The sequence below is a fragment of the Salvia splendens genome, chromosome 22 (genome assembly GCF_004379255.2).
Source record: "Salvia splendens isolate huo1 chromosome 22, SspV2, whole genome shotgun sequence".
NCBI lineage: Eukaryota > Viridiplantae > Streptophyta > Magnoliopsida > Lamiales > Lamiaceae > Salvia > Salvia splendens.
The window spans coordinates 5,654,816-5,675,605 of NC_056053.1; the positions used below are offsets into that span (position 1 = coordinate 5,654,816).

Below are 20,790 nucleotides of genomic sequence, written 5' to 3' on the forward strand. Positions count from 1 at the left end.
ATCTCAAAACCTCAGATGCCAATGTGCGACTAACTTACAAGAGCACATCTAAAAGCAAGCTAAAACCCTCTCCCATTCCTAAATCGAAAGAAAAACCCTAGGAAAACGATTGCTGCAATTCGAAAGAGGCGAGAGAGAGAGAGAGAAACAGCGATCAAGATGAACAAGAAGGAGGTATTCAAGTTGATGTGATTTCAGCTCAATCTTAGCTCAAAACACCACAACGACAACCAAAATCAACACCGATTCAACATAACACGAGAAATCAACACAAGTAATGGGGGAAACGAAAATGATGGATTGATTAAAACGAACAATACAAGCTAAGGAAAGTGAAATGACGAAAGGAACAACTGAACGAGAGGAAATGCTTCGGATCTACGATCCTTGGCCCAACGAACAATCACACAATTGACGTGCATGAAAAGATGGTGGCCCCATCCTTTTATACTCCCTCATCTCACGCATGCCACCTCACTCTAAACCACCTCACCCGTACCACCTTGCCAGCTCATCAATTCGGATGTCACATTCTCCTTATTCAATTCCTTCAACTCATTTATTATGCACTTAGGCGTCCTACTCTTACGTCGCATGTACGCATCGACCCCTCCACGATCGTGCATGCAACATTACCCTCTCCTTAAGGTTCCTTGTCCTCAAGGAACCAAGGAAAACGTTCTTTAATCACGTCGGCAAACTCCCATGAAGCATCGGCCGGAGATTGTCCCACCCAATGAATCAGCCATTGGGTAACAGCTTGGTTACGTCGTTTGATCATCTTCCGCTCGAGTATTGCCTGAGGAATGGCATCATTAATATGGGATATAACAGGAAGATCTGGTACTGGACCGTTAGGAGGTGATGCGGCCTTCAGTAAGGACACATGGAAGACATCATGTATCGCAGCAGTAGTAGGCAATCTCAGTTTATACGCCACTTTTCCAATCCGGTCTTGAATCTGATATGGCCCATAGTATTTAGGCTCAAACTTTTGATGGTGTCCTCGTATGGATTTCTGCCTGTAAGCCTGCAGCCTTAACCATACCCAATCTCCAATAGAATATTCTTTATCCTCCCTGTGCTTATCGGCTTGCTTCCTCATCCTTGCTGCAGATTTCTCCAAGTTTTGCTTCAAGATTTGAATCATTTCCTCTCTATCCCTCAATGCAATGTCCACTGCCTCAACTTGAGAATCTCCTGGTAGATAAGGGACATGAAGAGGAGGAGCATACCCATACAATGCCTCAAAGGGTGTCATCTTAATACTGGTATGAAATGAAGTATTATACCAATACTCTGCAAGGCCTAGCCAATGTGCCCACGAATGAGGTTTCTCCCCTACCGAGCACCTTAGATAGCTCTGCAAACAACGGTTCACCACCTCTGATTGCCCATCGGTTTCAGGGTGATAGGCTGTAGAATATAACAGCTCCACACCTAGCAATCCAAAGAATTCCTTCCAGAAAACCCCCACAAAGATAGCTCCGCGATCACTGACTATTTTAACTGGCATACCATGTAATTTGAAGACAGAGTTCAAGAATACATCAGCTACTTGTTTAGCTGTGAAAGGGTGAGACAACGCCATGAAATGAGCATATTTGCTCAACCTATCCACCACCATCATTATAGCATTTCTTCCTTGAGAATTTGGAAGAGCCTCAATGAAGTCCATAGTTAAATCAGTGAACAAGGCAGTAGGTACTGGAAGTGGTTGCAATAGTCCAGCTTTTGCGGAGTTACCCGGTTTATATCTTTGACACACCACACAAACTCTAACAAACTCCCTCACTTCCTTCAACAACTTAGGCCAATACAACAAGGCTGAGATCCTTTTATAAGTCACCAACACTCCAGAATGTCCAGCCAAGGCAGAATTGTGAAAAAGAGATAGAATCTGAGCCTTTAAATGCAAATCATTACCCACTACAAGCTTACCATACCTCCTTAGCTCTTCCTTATGCCAGCTGAATTTTGGATGAGAGCTACGGTTCTTCTTTTTGTCTGCAATAATCTGTTGGATCTGTGAATCCTTAGCCCAAGATGCCTTAATCTTAGTAATAAGCTCAATAGGAATAATATAAGATGTAAGGGCATAAACCATAGTTTCTGGTACTCTGGAGAGTGCGTCAGCAGCAGAGTTTTCAACCCCTTTCTTGTACCGAATTTCATAGTCAAAATGCATAAGCTTGGCCATCCAAGCTTGTTGTGTTGGAGTAGTGAGTTTCTGCTCCAACAAATACTTCAAACTTTGATGATCCGTCATTATAATAAACTTTCTGCATTGCAAATAATGATACCACTTTTTTACTGCCATTAAAATGGCCAGCAGCTCCTTTTCATAGACTGATAAGGCTTGGTATCTCACTGATAAGGCCTTGCTGATAAAGGCTACGGGATGTTTCTCTTGCATCAAGACAGCCCCTATTCCAACTCCAGAAGCATCAGTTTCTACTACAAAGTCTTTGGTGAAGTCAGGCAGGGCTAATACAGGAGCTGAAACCATGGCCAATTTCAGCTGCTCGAAAGCTTTTTGAGCTTCTTCCGTCCAACAAAACGTGGTTTTCTTGGTCATTTCCACTAGTGGTCGAGCTATTACACCATATCCTGACACAAATCTTCGATAATACCCCGTTAATCCCAAGAAACTCCGGATATGCTTAATAGTCTTTGGTTGAGGCCATTCTCTGACTGCTTCAGTTTTGCTGCTGTCAGTTGCTACGCCCTCCTTTGATATAACATGGCCCAAATACTCCACTTTTCTGCAGCCAAATGCACACTTGGACCTCTTGGCCAATAAGTTTTGTTGCTTCATCAGACCCAACACCACAGACAAATGTTTCTCATGATCTTCCTTGTTGCTGCTGTAGATGAGTATATCATCAAAAAATACCAGTACAAACTTCCTTAGATGGGCTCTAAACACCGTATTCATAAGGTTTTGAAATGTGGCTGGTGCATTTGTGAGGCCGAAAGGCATCACTAAAAACTCATAGTGCCCGGCATGAGTTTTAAATGCTGTTTTAAACACATCTTCAGGAGCCATTCTTACCTGCCAGTAACCCGATCTCAGATCGATCTTAGAAAACCATTTAGCTCTTCCTAGTTCATCAAGCAATTCCTCAATTACCGGAATAGGGTATTTATCCTTGATTGTAATAGCATTGAGTGATCGGTAGTCAACACACATCCTCCACGAAGAGTCTTTCTTCTTCACCAAGACTATAGGACTAGCAAATGGACTCTGACTTTCCCTGATCACTCCCGATTCTAGCATTTCTTTAATCATGTTTTCAATCACATCTTTCTGTTGAGCTGCATATTTGTAGGGTCTAATATTCACTGCTTCGGCCCCTTCTTTCAATACAATCTTATGATCCTGAGCTCTCAATGGAGGCAATCCTCTTGGCTCTTCAAACATATCAACATAAGTTGTCAGTATAGCATCCAATTCTGGCCAAATTTCTTCCTCATGCATTCCATAGCAACTTCCAAACTCTCCTTCCGCAGTAGGCATCAACAAACTCATCTTATGCTCATGATCATCTGTATCATTTTGCTTACACACATGCAACTGATGCAGCTGCTCACTCTTAACAGGCCAATCCTCTCCTAGCAACTTAACCTCTTCCCCATTCAACAGAAACACCATACTGAGCTTACTAAAGTCCCATTTAATTTCTCCCAAGGTAGATAACCATTGGCCACCCAAAATAAGATCGTAAGTTTCCAGCTGAATTACATAAACTTCAGTGGTGAATTTGAAACTCTGCATTTCCCACTGGAAGGTGCTACTCTTTTGAGTACACTGCAGCAATTGCCCATTTGCTACTTCCACGGCTCTAGGTGGAACCTGCACAAATTGGCCCTTAATTTTTCCAGCCACTCGACTACTAAGGAAGTTGTGAGTACTCCCCGTATCAATCAGTATTTTGAGCACCTTTTTCTGACATAATCCTTTCATTCTCATAATTTGAGGACCCTCTCTTCCCCATACTGCGTGTAGAGATAACTGCAGATTAAGTTCATCTTCAGATTCTTCCTCTACCTGCTCCCCTTCCTCATCTTCTTTCACTTCGGTCTCGTCCCCCAGCATTTGCATAACATAAGAGCGTCGCTTAGTGCAATGGTGATTCGGTGTGAACCTCTCCTTACACCAGAAACACTCATTTCTTGCCCTCTTCTCATCCATTTCCTCGGGTGTAAGGTTATGGTGGTTTCTAGCTCCGCCAGCTCTGCCATTATCCCGACCGCCACCCGCATTAACATTTCCACTAGGCTTGTAATTAGTAGATGTTACCACCAATGGTTTGGATTGAGAATAGTAGCTGCTTGCACCCTGCCCTACGTTATGATTTGCTTTCGACTTTCCTCCTAGAGCTCTCACCGTCAGCTCCTGTAATTTAGCCAACGAATAAGCCTCAGCCAAACACTTTGGTCTGAACATTCTCACCGGCATTTGGAGTTCATCAACCAGCCCAGATAAGAAGAAACTAAGTGCCTGATCCTCTCTAATTCCCGTTCGCGGGTAGATCTCATCAAACTGATCCATGTATAATTGCAGAGTACCCTTCTGCTTCAAATTCCTAAGATCTGCTAGTGGATCTTCGTAAGCATGCGCGCCAAATCTCGCTCCCAACGCTGCAATATAGCAATTCCAATCGGCATAAGCCGCTTCACCTTGCAAGCTTGCAAAACCCCGATGCCATTGTAAGGCTTTCCCTTCGAAGTGGATCGCCGCCACTCTTACTCGATCCTTGAACGGCACCTTTGCCACCTCAAAGAAAAATTCAGATCGCATAACCCAGCCTTCAAATCCCTCTCCATCGAACTTAGGAAACTCATATCGAGTTGATCTTCCCAGATCCTCTCTCACATCATTCAGGTCTACCGCGATTTCCTTCTTCTTCCCACTACCTTCACCTACTTCCGAATTCTGCATGTACTGTTGATTTTGCAGGCTGATGGTTGCAATAGCTTTCATAATACCCTCCAATTTCCCTTCAATTTTCCCTTCCTGCTTCTTCGCAAACTGCTCAATCATCTCACCCATTCTCCTCTCCATCGCCTCCATCAACATCTTCCTCTCCGACTCGGCACCGCGCGTCGCCGAACTCATGTCCGGAGATCGAGAGCTCTGGATACCACTTGATGTGATTTCAGCTCAATCTTAGCTCAAAACACCACAACGACAACCAAAATCAACACCGATTCAACATAACACGAGAAATCAACACAAGTAATGGGGGAAACGAAAATGATGGATTGATTAAAACGAACAATACAAGCTAAGGAAAGTGAAATGACGAAAGGAACAACTGAACGAGAGGAAATGCTTCGGATCTACGATCCTTGGCCCAACGAACAATCACACAATTGACGTGCATGAAAAGATGGTGGCCCCATCCTTTTATACTCCCTCATCTCACGCATGCCACCTCACTCTAAACCACCTCACCCGTACCACCTTGCCAGCTCATCAATTCGGATGTCACATTCTCCTTATTCAATTCCTTCAACTCATTTATTATGCACTTAGGCGTCCTACTCTTACGTCGCATGTACGCATCGACCCCTCCACGATCGTGCATGCAACACAAGTTGGCGAAGGGGTTTAGGGGAAGGGCGAAGAATTGTATACGAATTGCGCGGGAGAGAGTGGAGAAGGCGCTGCAGTACTCTTACAGAGATCGCCGCAACAAGAAGCGGGACATGCGCTCTCTCTGGATCCAGCGCATTAACGCCGGTACCAGGCAGCACGGGGTCAGTTTCTCTCACTAATCTTGTAGCCCCGCTGCTTTCTTCCGATTTGTTTTTAAAGCTTTTATGGTGAATAATTGTTAGCTTCGTTGTTAAAGGTTGGATTTTAGATATTCCGTAGCTCAGGGCTGTCATTTCTGTATTGATTTAGGCTTATGATGAATAGATTCGAAGAAAAAATAATGTAGATGATTACGAGCTTACAGTGTTTAGTTAATGATGCTGTGACTGCATTCGTGTGGAGAGAAGCGACTCGAGATGGATTCGATATGTCAATTTGTAAGAATGGTAGGAGAAAATGGATATGTCCATGTATTTGTTTGACATTCGTAATTTCGTATACACAATACATCAACTGAAAAACAAGGATCTTATGAGTGTAGAGATGCGATTCAAAAGATAGAAAGGCCAAAATACTGGAGTTTCTTCCAATTTTCGCAGGTGATGCTTATAAATACTAGGAGAAAATGGATATTGCTATGCATTTGGATAGGCATTCACATAAACATAACTTAAAAATAGGTACGTTATGCTGTAGAAAAGTGATTCAAGAAATGGAGAAGGCCTATTGAGTTTGAGAAAAAGGTAAGATAGTTAAAATTGAAACTTTGCCCCTTGTGCGTTTCAGATCATTCCTCGTATAATTTCATTCGACCATCGAGGGTTGCCTCCTTAATCGTGAGGATATTCATGATTTTTGTGTGCTTGGTCACAATGGGAAAGAACGGGCGATGTGTGATGTTGGGAGGTTGATTATATATTATGGTACTGTTTTCTTGTTTTTCATGGTAGCATGCTTTGTCAAGCTTTTCTCCTGCAACCGCAGTATACAGTCCTGTTACAACTGATAGACCCATCTTGATCTTTGTCGCCATCTTTAGCTTTCACACACGTGTAATTCTTATCAATCAAAAAGTTGGGTTTTTTTTCCATTTGAATTGTTTTGATTGGAAGTTTGGCCTGCCTAATTTGAGCTTACATACGATTTATGACAGGTGAACTATGGAAACTTCATGCACGGGCTAATGAAGGAGAACATTCAGCTGAACAGGAAAGTTCTCTCTGAGATATCTATGCACGAGCCGTATAGCTTCAAAGCTCTGGTGGATGTTTCTCACAGCGCCTTCCCTGGGAACAAGGCGGCCGCAGCTCCCAAGAAGGAGGGCCTGGCGATTCTTCTCTGAACGTGGTTTTGATATTTAAAGATGACTATCCTACACATGTGCAGCCTCATTTTCTCTGCTGATGTTTTCACTTAATGTTGATGCTGAAGTTATGCAGGAAAATCGCGATTCCAGAAATGCACTTGCAATTACTCAGAATCTTGAGAGTTTGTATCTGGCATTTTGTGTTCACCTCTGCACCTAATTTTTCTGCTGTCGTTTTGTATTATTGCATTTTGAATAAAATCTAGTCACCTTTTATGCACAAGTGGAAGTAAAATTGATCTTTCTATATATTAGCAGTTTCAGTCAATTTTATTTTGAATGGGTTTGTTTGCGACTACTAGTGCTATTTAATTAGTTTCTTTTTATTTTATCTATTTTGGTCTATCTATAAAGCAATCTTTTTATTTTTGGTAATGCGATTAATCATTTTCTCACTTCTATTAATCCATAATCTAACTAACAATATTTTAATTATTTTGTCCTTTAACTTTTTACTAATTTTATTTTAAAATTTATGTCGTCCGGTGCTAAGACTTGAAGCCACAACAAAAATGAAATACTAAATCAGACAAGAATCTGTATTAGTCATAATAAAATGAATTAAGAATTTTTAAAAAAACTCGAAAATAAATAGATTCCCACAACATACAGACTATGAAGAGAATCTTGTCCTTCAACTTACCCCAAAGGCAAAAGCTGTCACCGTCAACCGCAGCCAACCTTGATTAATTAATTATTTAATTAATATATTTCACCTCTTCGCCCCCTTCATTTTCCATTGATTCTCCTGCATCACTCTCTATACCCCATCACTGCTCCTATAATTATATCAATATATTTGTAACCCTCCTTTTTTTGACTGTCAAAGCTCTAATTTGATCCGATCATGGCTCATTCTGCTCTTTTACAGGTGTGTTTTGATTTGGGATTTTTGTTTTTATGTTCACCCCTTTAATTCCTGCAAAAATCTCTCTTTCCAGGTGCCACTCGCGGTCTCCGTTAATAACAATGTTTCTCTCCGTAAATCCTCCTTCAAGGTTAATTTTACCTTCTTTTACTACCTTTTTGAAATTGAATTCAGCTGTGATTGACTGATTTCTTGTGGAATTAAGTTTGATTTGATGCTGCATTTTGTTGTTAATTGCGAATTTTAGGTCTTTGGTCATGTGCATTTTGATAAACTGAATGATTCCGTGCCTTTCCCTCAGTTAATCCAAGTTCATTGGTTATGTTGTGTATCAATGAAGAATTTTGGGATAAGTTTATGATTCATGTTTACTTTCAACATTTTTGCGTTAAACTCAAATCGTGTAGGGGAAAATGTTGTGCCATCCGGTATGTCAGCTTGAAGTCGTTTGATCGCCTCTACAACAATGTTGTTTTACACGAATGTGGCATGGATCTAGTTGTGTTTAGGTTGTACTAGGATTTTTCGACTTAAACCTAATTAGTCTCGAGACCTAACCGTTGATAGTCATTAATTACAGAGATTTTTGTTTATCATCACTCTTTTTCTAACCAATTCATCTTTATCCATTGAGTTTGATTGGATGTTCGTATGGTTGTAATATAAGTTCTTGTGTACTACTAGTTCACTGTTGTGTGATTGAATCTCGTTGTGTTGCAGACCACTCGTGTCTCGTTTCATGAAAAATCCTGGAGCTCTAGTCCATCTCTGGACTTCAGAGTCACGAGCTCTCAGTCTAGGGTTCGACCTGTGGTCTGCATGTCGGTGCAACAAGCCAGCATGCCTAAGGTGGCTGTTTCGCCCCTGAGCTTGGAAGAAGCAAAGGAGGCACCGATGCACTTGTTCAAGAACAAAGAACCGTACACCGGAACCATTGTGTCTGTTGAAAGGCTTGTTGGCCAGAATGCTCCTGGAGAGACGTGTCACATTGTTATCGACCATGGTGGCAAAGTTCCCTACTGGGAAGGGCAGAGTTACGGAATCATCCCTCCTGTATGTTTTTTATCCAGAGCAGCTCGTGTCATTTAACTCCCGGGAACTATCAAAACCTTTGATTTTGTTTATGATTTTTTTTTCTGCGTTTCTCTTCTTGTGCAGGGTGAGAATCCTAAAAAGCCTGGTAATCCACACAATGTGCGATTGTATTCAATAGCATCTACCAGATATGGCGACTCCTTCGATGGCAAGACAGCTAGTTTGTGTGTTCGGCGTGCAGTCTATTATGATCCCGAGACTGGGAAGGAAGATCCCTCAAAGAAGGGAGTGTGCAGCAACTTCTTGTGTGATTCAAAGCCTGGTGACAAGGTTCAGATCACGGGTAAGATCACATTGGGATCAAGTAATATGATCCGTGATTCACGAGCATCAAATTTTGCGTTTAAATCACATAAACACATCCCTTTGAGAAATACTACTTGGTTATCTTTTCAACTTGGAAATGTGTTTCATCTTAATTTTTGTAGACGTTAATTTTCTTTTATTTGCTTCATTATTCGATCGAGTGAACTAACATTTGTGAATCGGCAGCACTTGCTTTATATCCCAAATTGCAAATTCGAGCCAATCTTTCAACTGTTGCAACAATGATGATCAAAATTTGGGATTTCATCGACAATTGTTTCACAAGAGCCGTTCTTATAAACTTGCGCGCATTGTTTTGCAGGTCCTTCCGGTAAGATAATGCTCCTCCCCGAAGACGACCCAAACGCCACCCACATCATGATTGCCACCGGTACTGGCGTGGCGCCTTACAGGGGCTACCTCCGACGTATGTTCATGGAGGATGTCCCAACGTTCAAGTTCGGAGGGCTAGCCTGGCTCTTCCTAGGAGTGGCCAACACCGACAGCCTTCTCTACGACGATGAGTTCTCCAAGTATCTCAAGGACTACCCCGACAACTTTAGGTTTGACCGAGCCCTCAGCAGAGAACAGAAAAACAGAAATGGGGGGAAGATGTATGTCCAGGACAAAATCGAGGAGTACAGCGACGAGGTGTTCAAACTGTTGGACAACGGGGCACATATCTACTTCTGCGGGCTGAAAGGGATGATGCCGGGAATACAGGAGACGTTGAAGAAGGTAGCGGAGCAGCGGGGCGAGAGTTGGGAGGAGAAGCTCTCACAGCTCAAGAAGAACAAGCAATGGCATGTTGAAGTCTATTGAGTATTGAGAAAGGTTTTTTCCTCATTTAGATTATCCCTTCTTTTTATGGAATGGTTGCCATTCTTGATGGTGAAACATATGTTGAATTTAAGATACTTTGTTTTATTGGCTATTTGTTTGAAGGGCAGCCATGGTTTGTGTTTCATTTTTTGGTGAATTCTTAAGTTGATAAATGTTTTTTACAAGTGCTAATTTAGAAGAAATTGTCGACAAACAAGACATGAATATTTTAGGTTTATTATAAATAAATAAACATAATTAACATTCCAAGGGGAAAAAACTTAATAACTATATACGATAAAAGAATAAATAGTCACGAACAAGAAAAATAATTCCACATACATATAAAAATTTATAGGGAAAGTGAAACAAAATAAACAAAAACATGATATACGGCCTATTTGATCTCCAATTATATCCTCTATTCTTCTTGAGAAATTCCCCAGAAAAAGGGTAATATTCATCTGAAATTCCATTCAATCATTTGTTGTAAAATGAGCAATATTTTTTTTTTCAGCTCGAAAAAGATCACAAGCAACATCCATGAATATTTCAAGATTTTCTTCTTCTTTTCTCCTTTTCTTTCTTTTTTTTTTTCATTTCTAATTTGGTTTCCTTCATGGGTCGAATTTCTGTTTCTGAAATACTGCAATTCTAAAATTTCTCTGTCATTTTCAGCCATCTTATTCTGATGCCATGTCAAGAATGATTTTTTTTTGTAATGCTTTTCCATTCCAAGAATGTTTTCAAGACAAAGATACAATTTTGTGGACTCCCAAATGTTTCAGTTTGCTATTGTTCAATTTCCAAGTCACTGGTAATGTTTGCATGGTTTATTCAAGAAATTGAAATTTAATTAAATTTCATACTTTTTCATGAATTTAGGTTATGTTTGCTTAATGGTAGCATCGTGTGAAAGGCTCAATGAGTACATCTGCTCTGGGGAAACCATCTTCAGGTATGAATTTTTCCCTTTTTCTCGAGTTTTTAAGCTATAAATAGCAAAAAACAGTTATGCAATTGAGTCCCCATTTTAAGAACTTCCTATCCTCTTTTGGCCTTAAATCATAGGAAGCTGCAAAACCTGACTGTATTCACATAGCTCTTAAGTTAGTGTAGTGGTGAAGAAAACTCTGCCCTCTTTGGTAGTCCTACCATTACGCATTGCTCGTTTACTGCACGACTTGTCAAAACTCGTTGCTTTCCAACTGCAAACGCTGAATAAGTTTGGTCCATGTTCTATCTTGGCCGTGAATCGTGATGGCCTTATATCTGAATGCTGAGATCCGTGCAGGCAAAAGAAGATTGAAAGATCTCTTAAGTCAAAGTGATAACCGTGTATGTGCAGATTGCTCGGCCCCTGACCCGAAATGGGCGTAAGTTCCCTTCTCTCCTCCTTCCTTCGTGTATCCTACAAAGGGCTAGTTACTGTTATTCTCTCACCCTTTGGCGTACTCCCAAATTAGGCCGTTTAGATATAAGGCGTTGTTAGCTAAGCCAAGACTCATTTGTGCACGCGTAGGAATTATATTTCCTTTCGTTTGTTCGACTGTAATGGAGTTGGAGGGGTAGATTAGGCAATGATGTAAAAGAAAACAGAGCTAAGTATAAGTAAACTAAGCCAGATTTTCTGGTTTACTCAATGTGGATTGCCCTTAAACGGATTTCAAATGGCATGGAACGAGTCTTGCAAAACGAGCTTGCAATCAAGAACGAAGTTTAGGCGTTGTGATAGATATGTGAAGATTGTATGAACCCTTTAGTGTGTTTAACCATCTAAATGTCTTCTTCAGATCATCAAATATTGGAGTGTTTCTATGCTTGAAATGCTGCGGTGTTCACAGAAGCCTTGGTGCAAATATTTCAAAGGTGATTGCTTTTGCTTCACGACGTTGGCTGCTTTAATCACTGTGCCCGTTGCTTTTTTCACCGTGCAATCTTCAATCCTGCCACAGGTTTTGTCTGTGACATTAGATGACTGGAATGAGGAAGATATTGAAGCCGTGATTGAGGTTGGAGGGAATGCATCAGCGAATTCGATCTATGAATCTTACCTCCCCGAAGGGGTGTCGAAGCCAGCACATGATGCTGGCCACGAAGAACGCACACAATTTATCAAGTATGCTCAATAGAGACGTGTAGCTCGATTATTTGCCTTTTTCATAGGCTTCTGAACAGCTGCATTATGACTGATTTCCAAACTTTATTTGATCGTTTGTAGGTCTAAATATGAGCAACAAGCATTCTTGAAGCCTAGCCTGCGTATTCAAGCCGGAGCTGCTGCAAAGAATTCTTCACAACCGATTTCATCGCGAGAGATTGTCAACAGCCAACAAACTTTGAGTTCATCAGAAAACTCAGTATGTGAAACACACTCATTGGTTTGATAATTGCGCGCGTGCATGTAGATGATACGTTGAATATGGTGATCCGAGCAGGAAATTCTCGGAAAAATGAAGGTTACAGTAGTTAAAGGCTCGAACTTAGCAGTTCGAGATATGCTATCGAGCGATCCATACGTTTTGCTGATTTTGGGGCAGCAGGTTAGTTTCTGTCTGTTTGAATATTATTGGTTCCGAGTCTAAATATTATGTTGGTGAGCGTTATTTTGGTTTTGTCTGATGTTGGTAGAAAGTGCAAACGAGCGTGATGAATAGCAATTTGAATCCGGTGTGGAACGAGGTGCTAACGCTTTCCGTTCCGCACGATTACAGCCAGATCAAACTGGTAGGTAATCCGAACATCTAGGAACGACCTCATCTTGCGCGTTTCTTGCTAACTTGGTGCGCAATGTGGGTACACAGCAAGTTTATGACCACGACACGTTCACAGCTGACGACATAATGGGAGAGGCGGACATAGACATCCAGCCTATGATCACCTCAGCACTGGCATACGGAGACGCCAAGAAGTTCGCGGACATGCAGATAGGGAAGTGGATGAAGTCGTACGACAACGCCCTCATAGAGGATAGCCCGGTCAACATTGTGGCCGGGAAGGTGAGGCAGGAGCTGTGGCTCAGGCTCCAGAATGTAGAATCTGGTGAACTAGAACTTGAACTAGAGTGGGTTCCTCTTTGAACACATTACTTTTTCTATGTGTACAAACACACACACACACCAATTTTCCCACAATCCCCCATTGTTGTTGTTTTAGAGAATAAATTTAATCATGTATGAATTTTTTTCTCTGTTTTTTTGGCCTTTTTTTTTACTTCCTAGCATATATTCAAGTTAGTGCATTAACTTAAGTACTAAGATTTGCTTTGTTATGCTAAAAAATGCCATTTTCAAGAATCATTTATCAATCCTCATACTTTAGTATCTCATCTTACCCAACGTGGTGCTCTGGTAGGCCTTTTATTTTCCATAATAAATACTCCCTCGTCTCACACTAGGAGTCACATTTGGTGTGGCCACGAGTTTTAAGAAATGTAAAGAATAGTGAGTTGAAAATTTTAGGGGAATATGAATCCACTTTTTTATATTGGTTTTATAATAGAATGTGAGTGAAGTGTGTTAATGGAATGTGAGACCTACTAATCATTTATAGTAAAAGTGAAATGTGACTCTTATTGTAGGACAGACCGAAACGGAAAAATGTGACTCTTATTATGGGACAGAAGGAGTACATTATAAGTTTGGAATAATAAATAAACGCATAATATATGGTTAATTATTGTTAAATACTCTACAACACAATTAACTTTGTCCTAATTCTACTACTCCTGTTGTACATGGATTTGAAAATGTGAATGTTAATACATAAATTTTCATTTTTTTATAACTCTTTCGTCAAATGTAATCCAAGCAAAATCGGAATTGGGTTGGACGACTGAAATGTCAACATAGATAAAATGTCCAAACTGATTGATGGTTTTCATTAAATTTATAACACCAATAAAGGCTTTACCCTTTTCAACTGTTACACTCTTAATTTGAGCATTTACTCTTCGTGATTTATTTGTTACTAATTGATTGCCTAATTGTGCCAAATATATTTAGACACATAATCTCTAGGTAAACTTCGACTTTGCTAAAATTGTTTGATGTGCAAAATAAGTTAAAATTTTCTGTGTTATCATTTTAATTTTGAAGTTCATAGGCATGCAATACGATAATCATATCAAACTTAAGTTAAAGCTTTATGTAACGCATCCCATACTCTATGGAAATTAAGCTAATAAATGATGTCACGATTTCAATACGATAAACGTTTACACAATATTTTACTCGTCTTAACAATTTTCAAACCCTAAAATGTACTCCAATATTAAATATATTTTAATGATTTGGAAAAGATATCACCAAGTCGTTGTAGTATAGTGGTAAGTATTCCCGCCTGTCACGCGGGTGACCCGGGTTCGATCCCCGGCAACGGCGTTTACACTTTTTTTCTTTAACAATTTTGAATTTTTTACTTTTTAACCTTAACAAGCTCAAACGCTTTTTCTTCTGAATATTTTAGTGATTAGTGATTACATAAGTTTTGCAACTCTCATATAAGTTGTGCCATAGTGTGTGTGAGAAGAGAGTAGAAAAAACACAAAAATTGAAATTTTTGTTCCATCTAAAAAAGTGACTTTTTTTAGTAGTGTGTTTAGTTTAGAGATATCTAATAATATTAGTTTTTTAGGTACCGTGGGACTGAGAATGTAATAGTATAAAGACCAATTTTATAGTTCACTCAAATGACAATATCAGACAATTTATGATGACGTAGTAGTTATTAGTAATGTTATTATATCCATTACTAATTTATTAAGTAAATCTTAATATTATTTTTAAAATATTGAAACACAACTATAATAATAATAATAATAACAAAAATAAATAATTAATTAATTATTAATATTAATTATTAAGAAATTTTGAATATAATTTTAAATTTATATCATATTTTATTTTGTATATATGTTGTTGTTGTTATTATTATTATTATTATTATTATTATTTAAGTTTATAATTTAATTAAAAATCTTACTTTAATTATTATGTCTATTATTAAATTAAATTCAGTTAATGAATATAAATTCACAATCTTGATATTTTTCTTTCTTATTTCCAAACATATTAATAATATGTTTCTAATCATATTCCTATTAATCATATTTTCAAATAGTACATGGTTTATTTACATGCTCAATGTGTTGATATCATGCGTGCTCAATTAAATAGCGCATTAATATGGACGTAAAAAAAGTAAAATTAATCAACAATTAAAAATAAAACATTGTGGCATGGTATAGACGGCCTGAAACCAGTGATGTGTGATATTCCTAAGTCAAAAGCTCAAATTTTTGCCTCTGAAAATAAAATAATCTATTCAAATTGTTGAACAAATAATGTTTTGCTGTTGAATTACGTACATAACATGGAATAGGCACTAATCCGATGTCTAATTTCTACTATAATATTTCACTCTATGAGATGTTGTATTATATTACAATTAAGGGATAGACCATTAGGGGAAATTATGAGATTATGTATAGAGCTACAAATACTTTCCCTATATTCTACTCCCTATTTACAACTCTTATAAATATTTCATAGCTGATATACATGTAGCATTGATATCACGCTAGCCGCCGCGGTGAGTACCCACTCTTTTTTGAGAACAATCGACATTTACTAAATATCAATATTTTCTAGTACTATTCGAAGCTTTTCTAAATATATGATTAGGGATGCGTTAAAATGACAACACTTTTTAAAGTAATACCATACCACAATTCCTAGACAATCATTTGTATACATCAATCTATAGATTGTTGTCTAGCGTTTATACTATTGATGAGTGACGTTTATAATATTGCTGGATACGTGGTGTCACATTGTCACTTTAAGAGGTGTTGTCATTTTAACACAAACCTACGTAATTATATACATAAATAAGATCACAATTCCAATATACTCCGTATTTATTTCACTAGAGTTAAAAGTTCTCTTCCATATAAAATTCATATCTAATGATATTTCACTTTAAATCCTATTATCATTTTGCATAAATAGTAACGAACACAACAACCCTAACGGAGAATGTATTTTTAAGCACAAATTATTCAAATGACCTACAATAATAATAATTAAAAGTTATTTTAAAGTTATATTGCAATAATTTTTGATTCACTAACTATCCAATCATGGTAGACAATCGAATTAATTACGATTACGGTTGATTGTTTAGTTGATTAATAAACTTTGTGATTCGATTACTAACCAGATGGCATAATAAAACTACTATCTTAGGCCTATATTAATTGTCCACTTTCACATTTTACCATAAATAGTAAGTAGATTCCACATTCCACTAACTTCTCTCACTCACATTTTATTACTCCATCCGTCACACAAAGATTGTCTCATTTATCCATTTCCGTCCGTCCCACATAATTTGTCTCTTTTCACTTTTTACCACTTTTGGTAGTGGATCACATATTCCACTAACTCATCAATACCCACATTTTATTATAAAATTAATATATAAAAGTAGAACTCATATTTCACTAACTTTTCATTATATTTCTTAAAATCTGTATATCCAAAAGTGTGATTCATATTTAATTAACCTTTTCAACTCATTTTCTTTTATATTTCTTTAAAACATGTATTGATATCAAATTGGACATTTATTGAGGGACGGGGGAGTACCTTTCTTCAAAATTGAAATAGGAAATTTCATTAATTCAACTCCTGTCCCTTTCCTCTTTCATTAAATAAAGCATTATCAAAACGTTTGAACACAGCATGTATAATCCTTTTAATTAAAAAAAAAGCAAAAAAACATGTAATCGTAAAAGGATAAATAGCATCACCTCTCTGCCTCTCCCTCCATATCCTTTTCAATCTCTATGAATATGCACTCCGAGGCCCACATCTGCCACTGCCTGACTCGCCTCGCCACCCTCCGCCGCCACTCCGCCCTCACAATCCATGCCGGCCGCCGCAAAACCGGAATGCAGTTCGTCCAAGCAGTCACGCGCCTGGCCCGCGGGCTTCTCCACCTCGGCATCAAGCCCGGCCACGTCATCTCCCTCTCCGCTCTCAACAGGTTTAACTAAACAACTTTTCATTTAAATTAACGCTAATTTCGAATTTCATTTGAATAAATGCAAACTAGACTAATTTTTTAGATTAAATCAAACGATTTGTTTCATTAATTTGAATTGATTGGCAGTGATTTATACTTGGAATGGTTGCTTGCGATTACGTACGTCGGAGGAATCGCTGCTCCGCTTAACTATCGATGGGTATTTTTGTGATCATAATTCAGTGATTGTTCGATTAAATGAAAATATTACTACAAGGATATTAAGGCAGTTGTTATCCTGTTAATTAAAATTCACGTTCAACTTAGTAGCCTAATTAGTAGTAGCGTTAGGCGTTGGACCTTATTGGCGGTGTTGGAATTAACAGAGCATGGAGGAGGCGAAATCGGCGATGGAGGTGGCGCGGCCGGTCATGTTAGTGACGGATTCCAGCTCCGGCTACTGGCATTCCAAGTTCAATATCGACTCCGTTCCATCTCTCCGGTGGCATGTCCAAATGGATGGCCCTTTCAACGGTATACTCGTCTCAAATTACTTACATTATTTATATTTTAATTTTAAGTAAGAATTGTATGATATTTAATTAATTACTCTCTCTGTCTCTATGATAGAAAGGAAACTGTGTAGTCGAAAATGGGTTCCACCTAATTAGAGAGAGTGTTTCTATTTATAGAGAACAAACCAAAAAAGGAAAGAATTTTTATTTTTAGGGGAAAGGAGTATGTTATAGTTAGTTAATGTTCTCTTATTAAGTGATTCTTCGTTACACTTAAAATACTAATTTTATTCAATAAAAAATCAATTCCAAATTCACAACCTAAAATGAAATTTGCGAATAACATAGGATGGAGGGAGTATTAACCTTCCGACCTTTCGCCCTATGACTAATTTAATCCTAGACAAATCGTATTGTGCCTAATTCCATATTGTATTTCACTGTTAGCTTATCTAACGAACTGAACATATTGTTCGTCTCGTCAGTTTTCAGCAACGAGTTGCTAGCGGAGCCTGCTCGAGTTAATCCGGAGCTCGACTATCTTTGGGCTCCTGAAAATGTTGCAATCATATGCTTTACCTCAGGTATATATGTTCTCTTCTTTAGGAGTATATATACAAAGATTTCTCCATCTTTTTAAACTAAACTCAATAATTTTGTAGGCACTACTGGGAAGCCAAAGGGAGCCACTTTGAGCCATTCTGCTTTAGTAATTCAATCCCTTGCAAAAATTGCTACTGTTGGTTATGATGAGGATGATGTATGCAGTTTTCCTATACTCCATTTATGCACTTTCCACTGATAAAATCTGATATCCTCATATCTTATCAATCAGGTGTATTTGCACACTGCGCCCTTGTGCCACATAGGCGGGATCTCGTCTGCCCTGGCCGTGCTGATGGCCGGTGGCTGCCACGTCATAGCGCCGAAATTCGAGACTGAATCGGCGTTTGAAGCTATAAGAGACCACAATGTCACTTCTTTGATCACTGTTCCAACTATGATGGCTGATTTCATCTCTTTCCGTTTGTACGTGGTTTTTGTCATAGCTCATTTTCTGGTTAACAAGATTTTGTTGATATGTTATGAAAATCTCGTGTAGGGTGAATCGAAGATCTGAAAGTATTGAGTCGGTGTCGAAGATCTTGAACGGAGGTGGTGGTTTATCGGCCAAGCTTGTTGAGCAAGCGGCTAAGGTCTTTCCGAGAGCAAAGATTTTGTCTGCTTACGGTGCGTTTGCATCATCTTGTCTACTTTATTCTCTATTCTCGTGAAGGTGCTAGAATTTCAATGCTTTGATTTCTATGTAGGAATGACAGAGGCGTGTTCGTCTCTAACGTTCATGACTCTCTGCGATCCGGCAAAAGAGGTCGGCCGCTTGCCATCGGACGACGTTGAGACGTCCAACTTAAGTAGTAGAGGAGGTGTTTGTGTGGGCAAACCTGCCCCACATGTTGAACTAAAACTATGTGTTGAAGAGTCTTGTGATGGTGGGAGAATATTGATGAGGGGTCCTCATACAATGCTTTATTACTGGGGCCTACCTCCATCGTTGGGTTCGAACCAGGTCGATGAAGGCTGGTTGGATACGGGAGATATCGGCCGTGTAGATGAGCAAGGTAATCTTTGGCTTGTTGGGCGTGCAAAGGATAAGATTAAGAGCGGTGGAGAGAACATTTACCCTGAGGAGGTAAGGATGGTGTCGATCTTTACCTATTTTTTTACTATTGAATATTGACCCGTTTGCTAGGGTAGATAACTTTTCTATTTTGGAGTTACCTAAGCTCAAATGACCTAAAACATTTTGTTGGTTATTTATACTTAGGTGGAGGGTGTCCTATCCCAACATTCGGGGATCTCTGGTGTTGTTGTCATTGGAGTTCCCGACTCGAGGCTGACAGAGATGGTGATCGGATGCATTCGGGTGAAGGAAGGGTGGCAGTGGACCGACTCCGACGTTGATCACAGCCAAAACCGGTGCTTGTCAAGCACAATTCTCAGACAATTCTGCAAGGATAAATATTTAACGGGGTATGTGTGTCTCACTTTTATATATGTAACGTATTTGAGTTATGCGACCGGACCAACTTATTTTTTTGTGTCTCTTTTGATTTGAGCAGGTTTAAGATTCCAAGAAGATTTGTGTTGTGGGAGAAGAATTTTCCTTTGACGACAACTGGGAAATTAAAGAGGGATCAAGTCAGAGCACAACTTATGTCTCATGCCCAGATTTTGTCCAGTAAAATTTAGTGCAGAACGAGATGAGAAACGAAATAAATTAGAGTTAGGAAAGGAGAAATCCCAATGATAAAAGGCAGTTTTTTTAATATACGTGTTTCACCTAAATCCTCTTTTTATATACAATATATAATAAAATGAAAAATATAATTAGAATCACATCGTATTATATTTAAATAGACAATATAGTCACAAAATTTAAATTCGCACTCACTCTCGGAATGTAATACCCCAAATTACGATTTATATTGTTATAAACTCATTTATATTCTACATAACTTAATCACAGATATTACTTAATCAGAGTTCACAATCAACCTATTGTGTTTATATAAATATATAAATTATTTGGCATTGAATGTGCTTTGAACGTTGGATTGGCAATTATAGAGACTAAGATCTCTCAAAAAATAAAATAAAATAAAATAGAATAGAATTAAAAAGACTATGAATCCAACCTGTAAGGTGCCACTCCACTTAAGTGTATGGAATAATTAGGTAAACAAATAATCATTCTACTCAATTAAATAACAAACCTCTAATTAACGCCAAAACAGCATTAAAATATAATGAACGTAATTTGACAGTAAACTCGAATTTTGTTTTTTCATACTGTAAATTACCTGAACTATCCTCAATTCCAATAAAACCATGTATAAAAAATAGGTGAAAACAATATTACTTGGATTAAGTTGTGAAACACAACAAAACAAGATGTTGATGGTTTGTTGGACTAAAATATTACTTATCTTTTGCTTTCGATAAGTTATTTTTAAGGATTTGGATCCTCTACGGTGCACAGCACTGCTGTGCACCTCACAACACATTAAAAAAATATTTTTTTTTTATTATTAAAAAATTATTTTATTAGGTGCACAGCAGTGCTGTGCACCGTAGAGGATCCAAATCCTATTTTTTATCTTCTTTGTCTGACTATATAAACGCA

At 38.5% G+C, this 20,790-nt stretch overlaps 4 protein-coding genes and 1 non-coding gene across 8 annotated transcripts; all 5 read left to right on the forward strand.

The window, feature by feature from the left end:
• Window positions 1-29: 29 nt before the first annotated feature.
• LOC121786415 (50S ribosomal protein L20-like) lies at window positions 30-7,220 on the forward strand. The gene is made up of 3 exons (XM_042185043.1): window positions 30-183; window positions 5,605-5,766; window positions 6,759-7,220. Exons 1-3 carry the CDS (start codon window positions 160-162, stop codon window positions 6,945-6,947), a joined length of 375 nt encoding a protein of 124 aa, XP_042040977.1. The 5' UTR covers window positions 30-159; the 3' UTR covers window positions 6,948-7,220.
• A 392-nt stretch (window positions 7,221-7,612) lies between these two features.
• Window positions 7,613-10,207, forward strand: LOC121786414 (ferredoxin--NADP reductase, root isozyme, chloroplastic-like). The gene is made up of 5 exons (XM_042185042.1): window positions 7,613-7,842; window positions 7,913-7,969; window positions 8,560-8,892; window positions 8,998-9,217; window positions 9,563-10,207. The coding sequence occupies exons 1-5, from the start codon at window positions 7,819-7,821 to the stop codon at window positions 10,060-10,062; spliced, it is 1,134 nt and encodes a 377-aa protein (XP_042040976.1). The 5' UTR covers window positions 7,613-7,818; the 3' UTR covers window positions 10,063-10,207.
• Window positions 10,208-10,429: 222 nt separating this feature from the next.
• On the forward strand, window positions 10,430-13,255 carry LOC121785984 (ADP-ribosylation factor GTPase-activating protein AGD12-like). 4 transcript variants are annotated; one of them, XM_042184485.1, is made up of 9 exons: window positions 10,430-10,515; window positions 10,948-11,020; window positions 11,357-11,438; window positions 11,856-11,931; window positions 12,018-12,181; window positions 12,284-12,422; window positions 12,501-12,605; window positions 12,694-12,789; window positions 12,867-13,255. In XM_042184485.1, exons 2-9 carry the CDS (start codon window positions 10,987-10,989, stop codon window positions 13,140-13,142), a joined length of 972 nt encoding a protein of 323 aa, XP_042040419.1. In that variant the 5' UTR covers window positions 10,430-10,515; window positions 10,948-10,986; the 3' UTR covers window positions 13,143-13,255. The 4 variants fall into 4 exon arrangements, with proteins under 4 accessions (XP_042040419.1, XP_042040421.1, XP_042040418.1 ...); XM_042184486.1 differs by lacking the exon at window positions 10,430-10,515 and adding an exon at window positions 10,862-10,879; XM_042184487.1 differs by lacking the exon at window positions 11,357-11,438.
• Window positions 13,256-14,372: 1,117 nt separating this feature from the next.
• Window positions 14,373-14,444, forward strand: TRNAD-GUC. Its single transcript has one exon. It is a non-coding gene; the product is annotated as a tRNA-Asp (tRNA).
• A 2,395-nt stretch (window positions 14,445-16,839) lies between these two features.
• On the forward strand, window positions 16,840-19,952 carry LOC121785801 (2-succinylbenzoate--CoA ligase, chloroplastic/peroxisomal). Its single transcript, XM_042184243.1, has 10 exons — window positions 16,840-17,112; window positions 17,239-17,311; window positions 17,478-17,625; window positions 18,092-18,190; window positions 18,269-18,366; window positions 18,442-18,635; window positions 18,709-18,836; window positions 18,917-19,296; window positions 19,432-19,637; window positions 19,727-19,952. The coding sequence occupies exons 1-10, from the start codon at window positions 16,913-16,915 to the stop codon at window positions 19,854-19,856; spliced, it is 1,656 nt and encodes a 551-aa protein (XP_042040177.1). The 5' UTR covers window positions 16,840-16,912; the 3' UTR covers window positions 19,857-19,952.
• Window positions 19,953-20,790: the final 838 nt, after the last annotated feature.

Bases quoted from the DNA above. Each gene is read 5' to 3' on its own strand.
- LOC121786415 (XM_042185043.1), top strand. From the start codon at position 160: ATGAACAAGAAGGAGGTATTCAAG. The intron at 184-5,604 runs TTGATGTGATTT...ATGCAACACAAG, and splicing joins ACAAGAAGGAGGTATTCAAG to TTGGCGAAGGGGTTTAGGGG. The intron at 5,767-6,758 runs GTCAGTTTCTCT...GATTTATGACAG, and splicing joins CCGGTACCAGGCAGCACGGG to GTGAACTATGGAAACTTCAT.
- LOC121785801 (XM_042184243.1), top strand. From the start codon at position 16,913: ATGAATATGCACTCCGAGGCCCACATCTGCCACTGCCTGACTCGCCTC. The intron at 17,113-17,238 runs GTTTAACTAAAC...ATTGATTGGCAG, and splicing joins TCCCTCTCCGCTCTCAACAG to TGATTTATACTTGGAATGGT. The intron at 19,638-19,726 runs GTATGTGTGTCT...TGATTTGAGCAG, and splicing joins AAGGATAAATATTTAACGGG to GTTTAAGATTCCAAGAAGAT.
- LOC121785984 (XM_042184485.1), top strand. From the start codon at position 10,987: ATGAGTACATCTGCTCTGGGGAAACCATCTTCAG. The intron at 11,932-12,017 runs GTGATTGCTTTT...ATCCTGCCACAG, and splicing joins TTGGTGCAAATATTTCAAAG to GTTTTGTCTGTGACATTAGA. The intron at 12,790-12,866 runs GTAGGTAATCCG...GTGGGTACACAG, and splicing joins ATTACAGCCAGATCAAACTG to CAAGTTTATGACCACGACAC.
- LOC121786414 (XM_042185042.1), top strand. From the start codon at position 7,819: ATGGCTCATTCTGCTCTTTTACAG. The intron at 7,843-7,912 runs GTGTGTTTTGAT...CTCTCTTTCCAG, and splicing joins CTCATTCTGCTCTTTTACAG to GTGCCACTCGCGGTCTCCGT. The intron at 8,893-8,997 runs GTATGTTTTTTA...CTTCTTGTGCAG, and splicing joins GTTACGGAATCATCCCTCCT to GGTGAGAATCCTAAAAAGCC.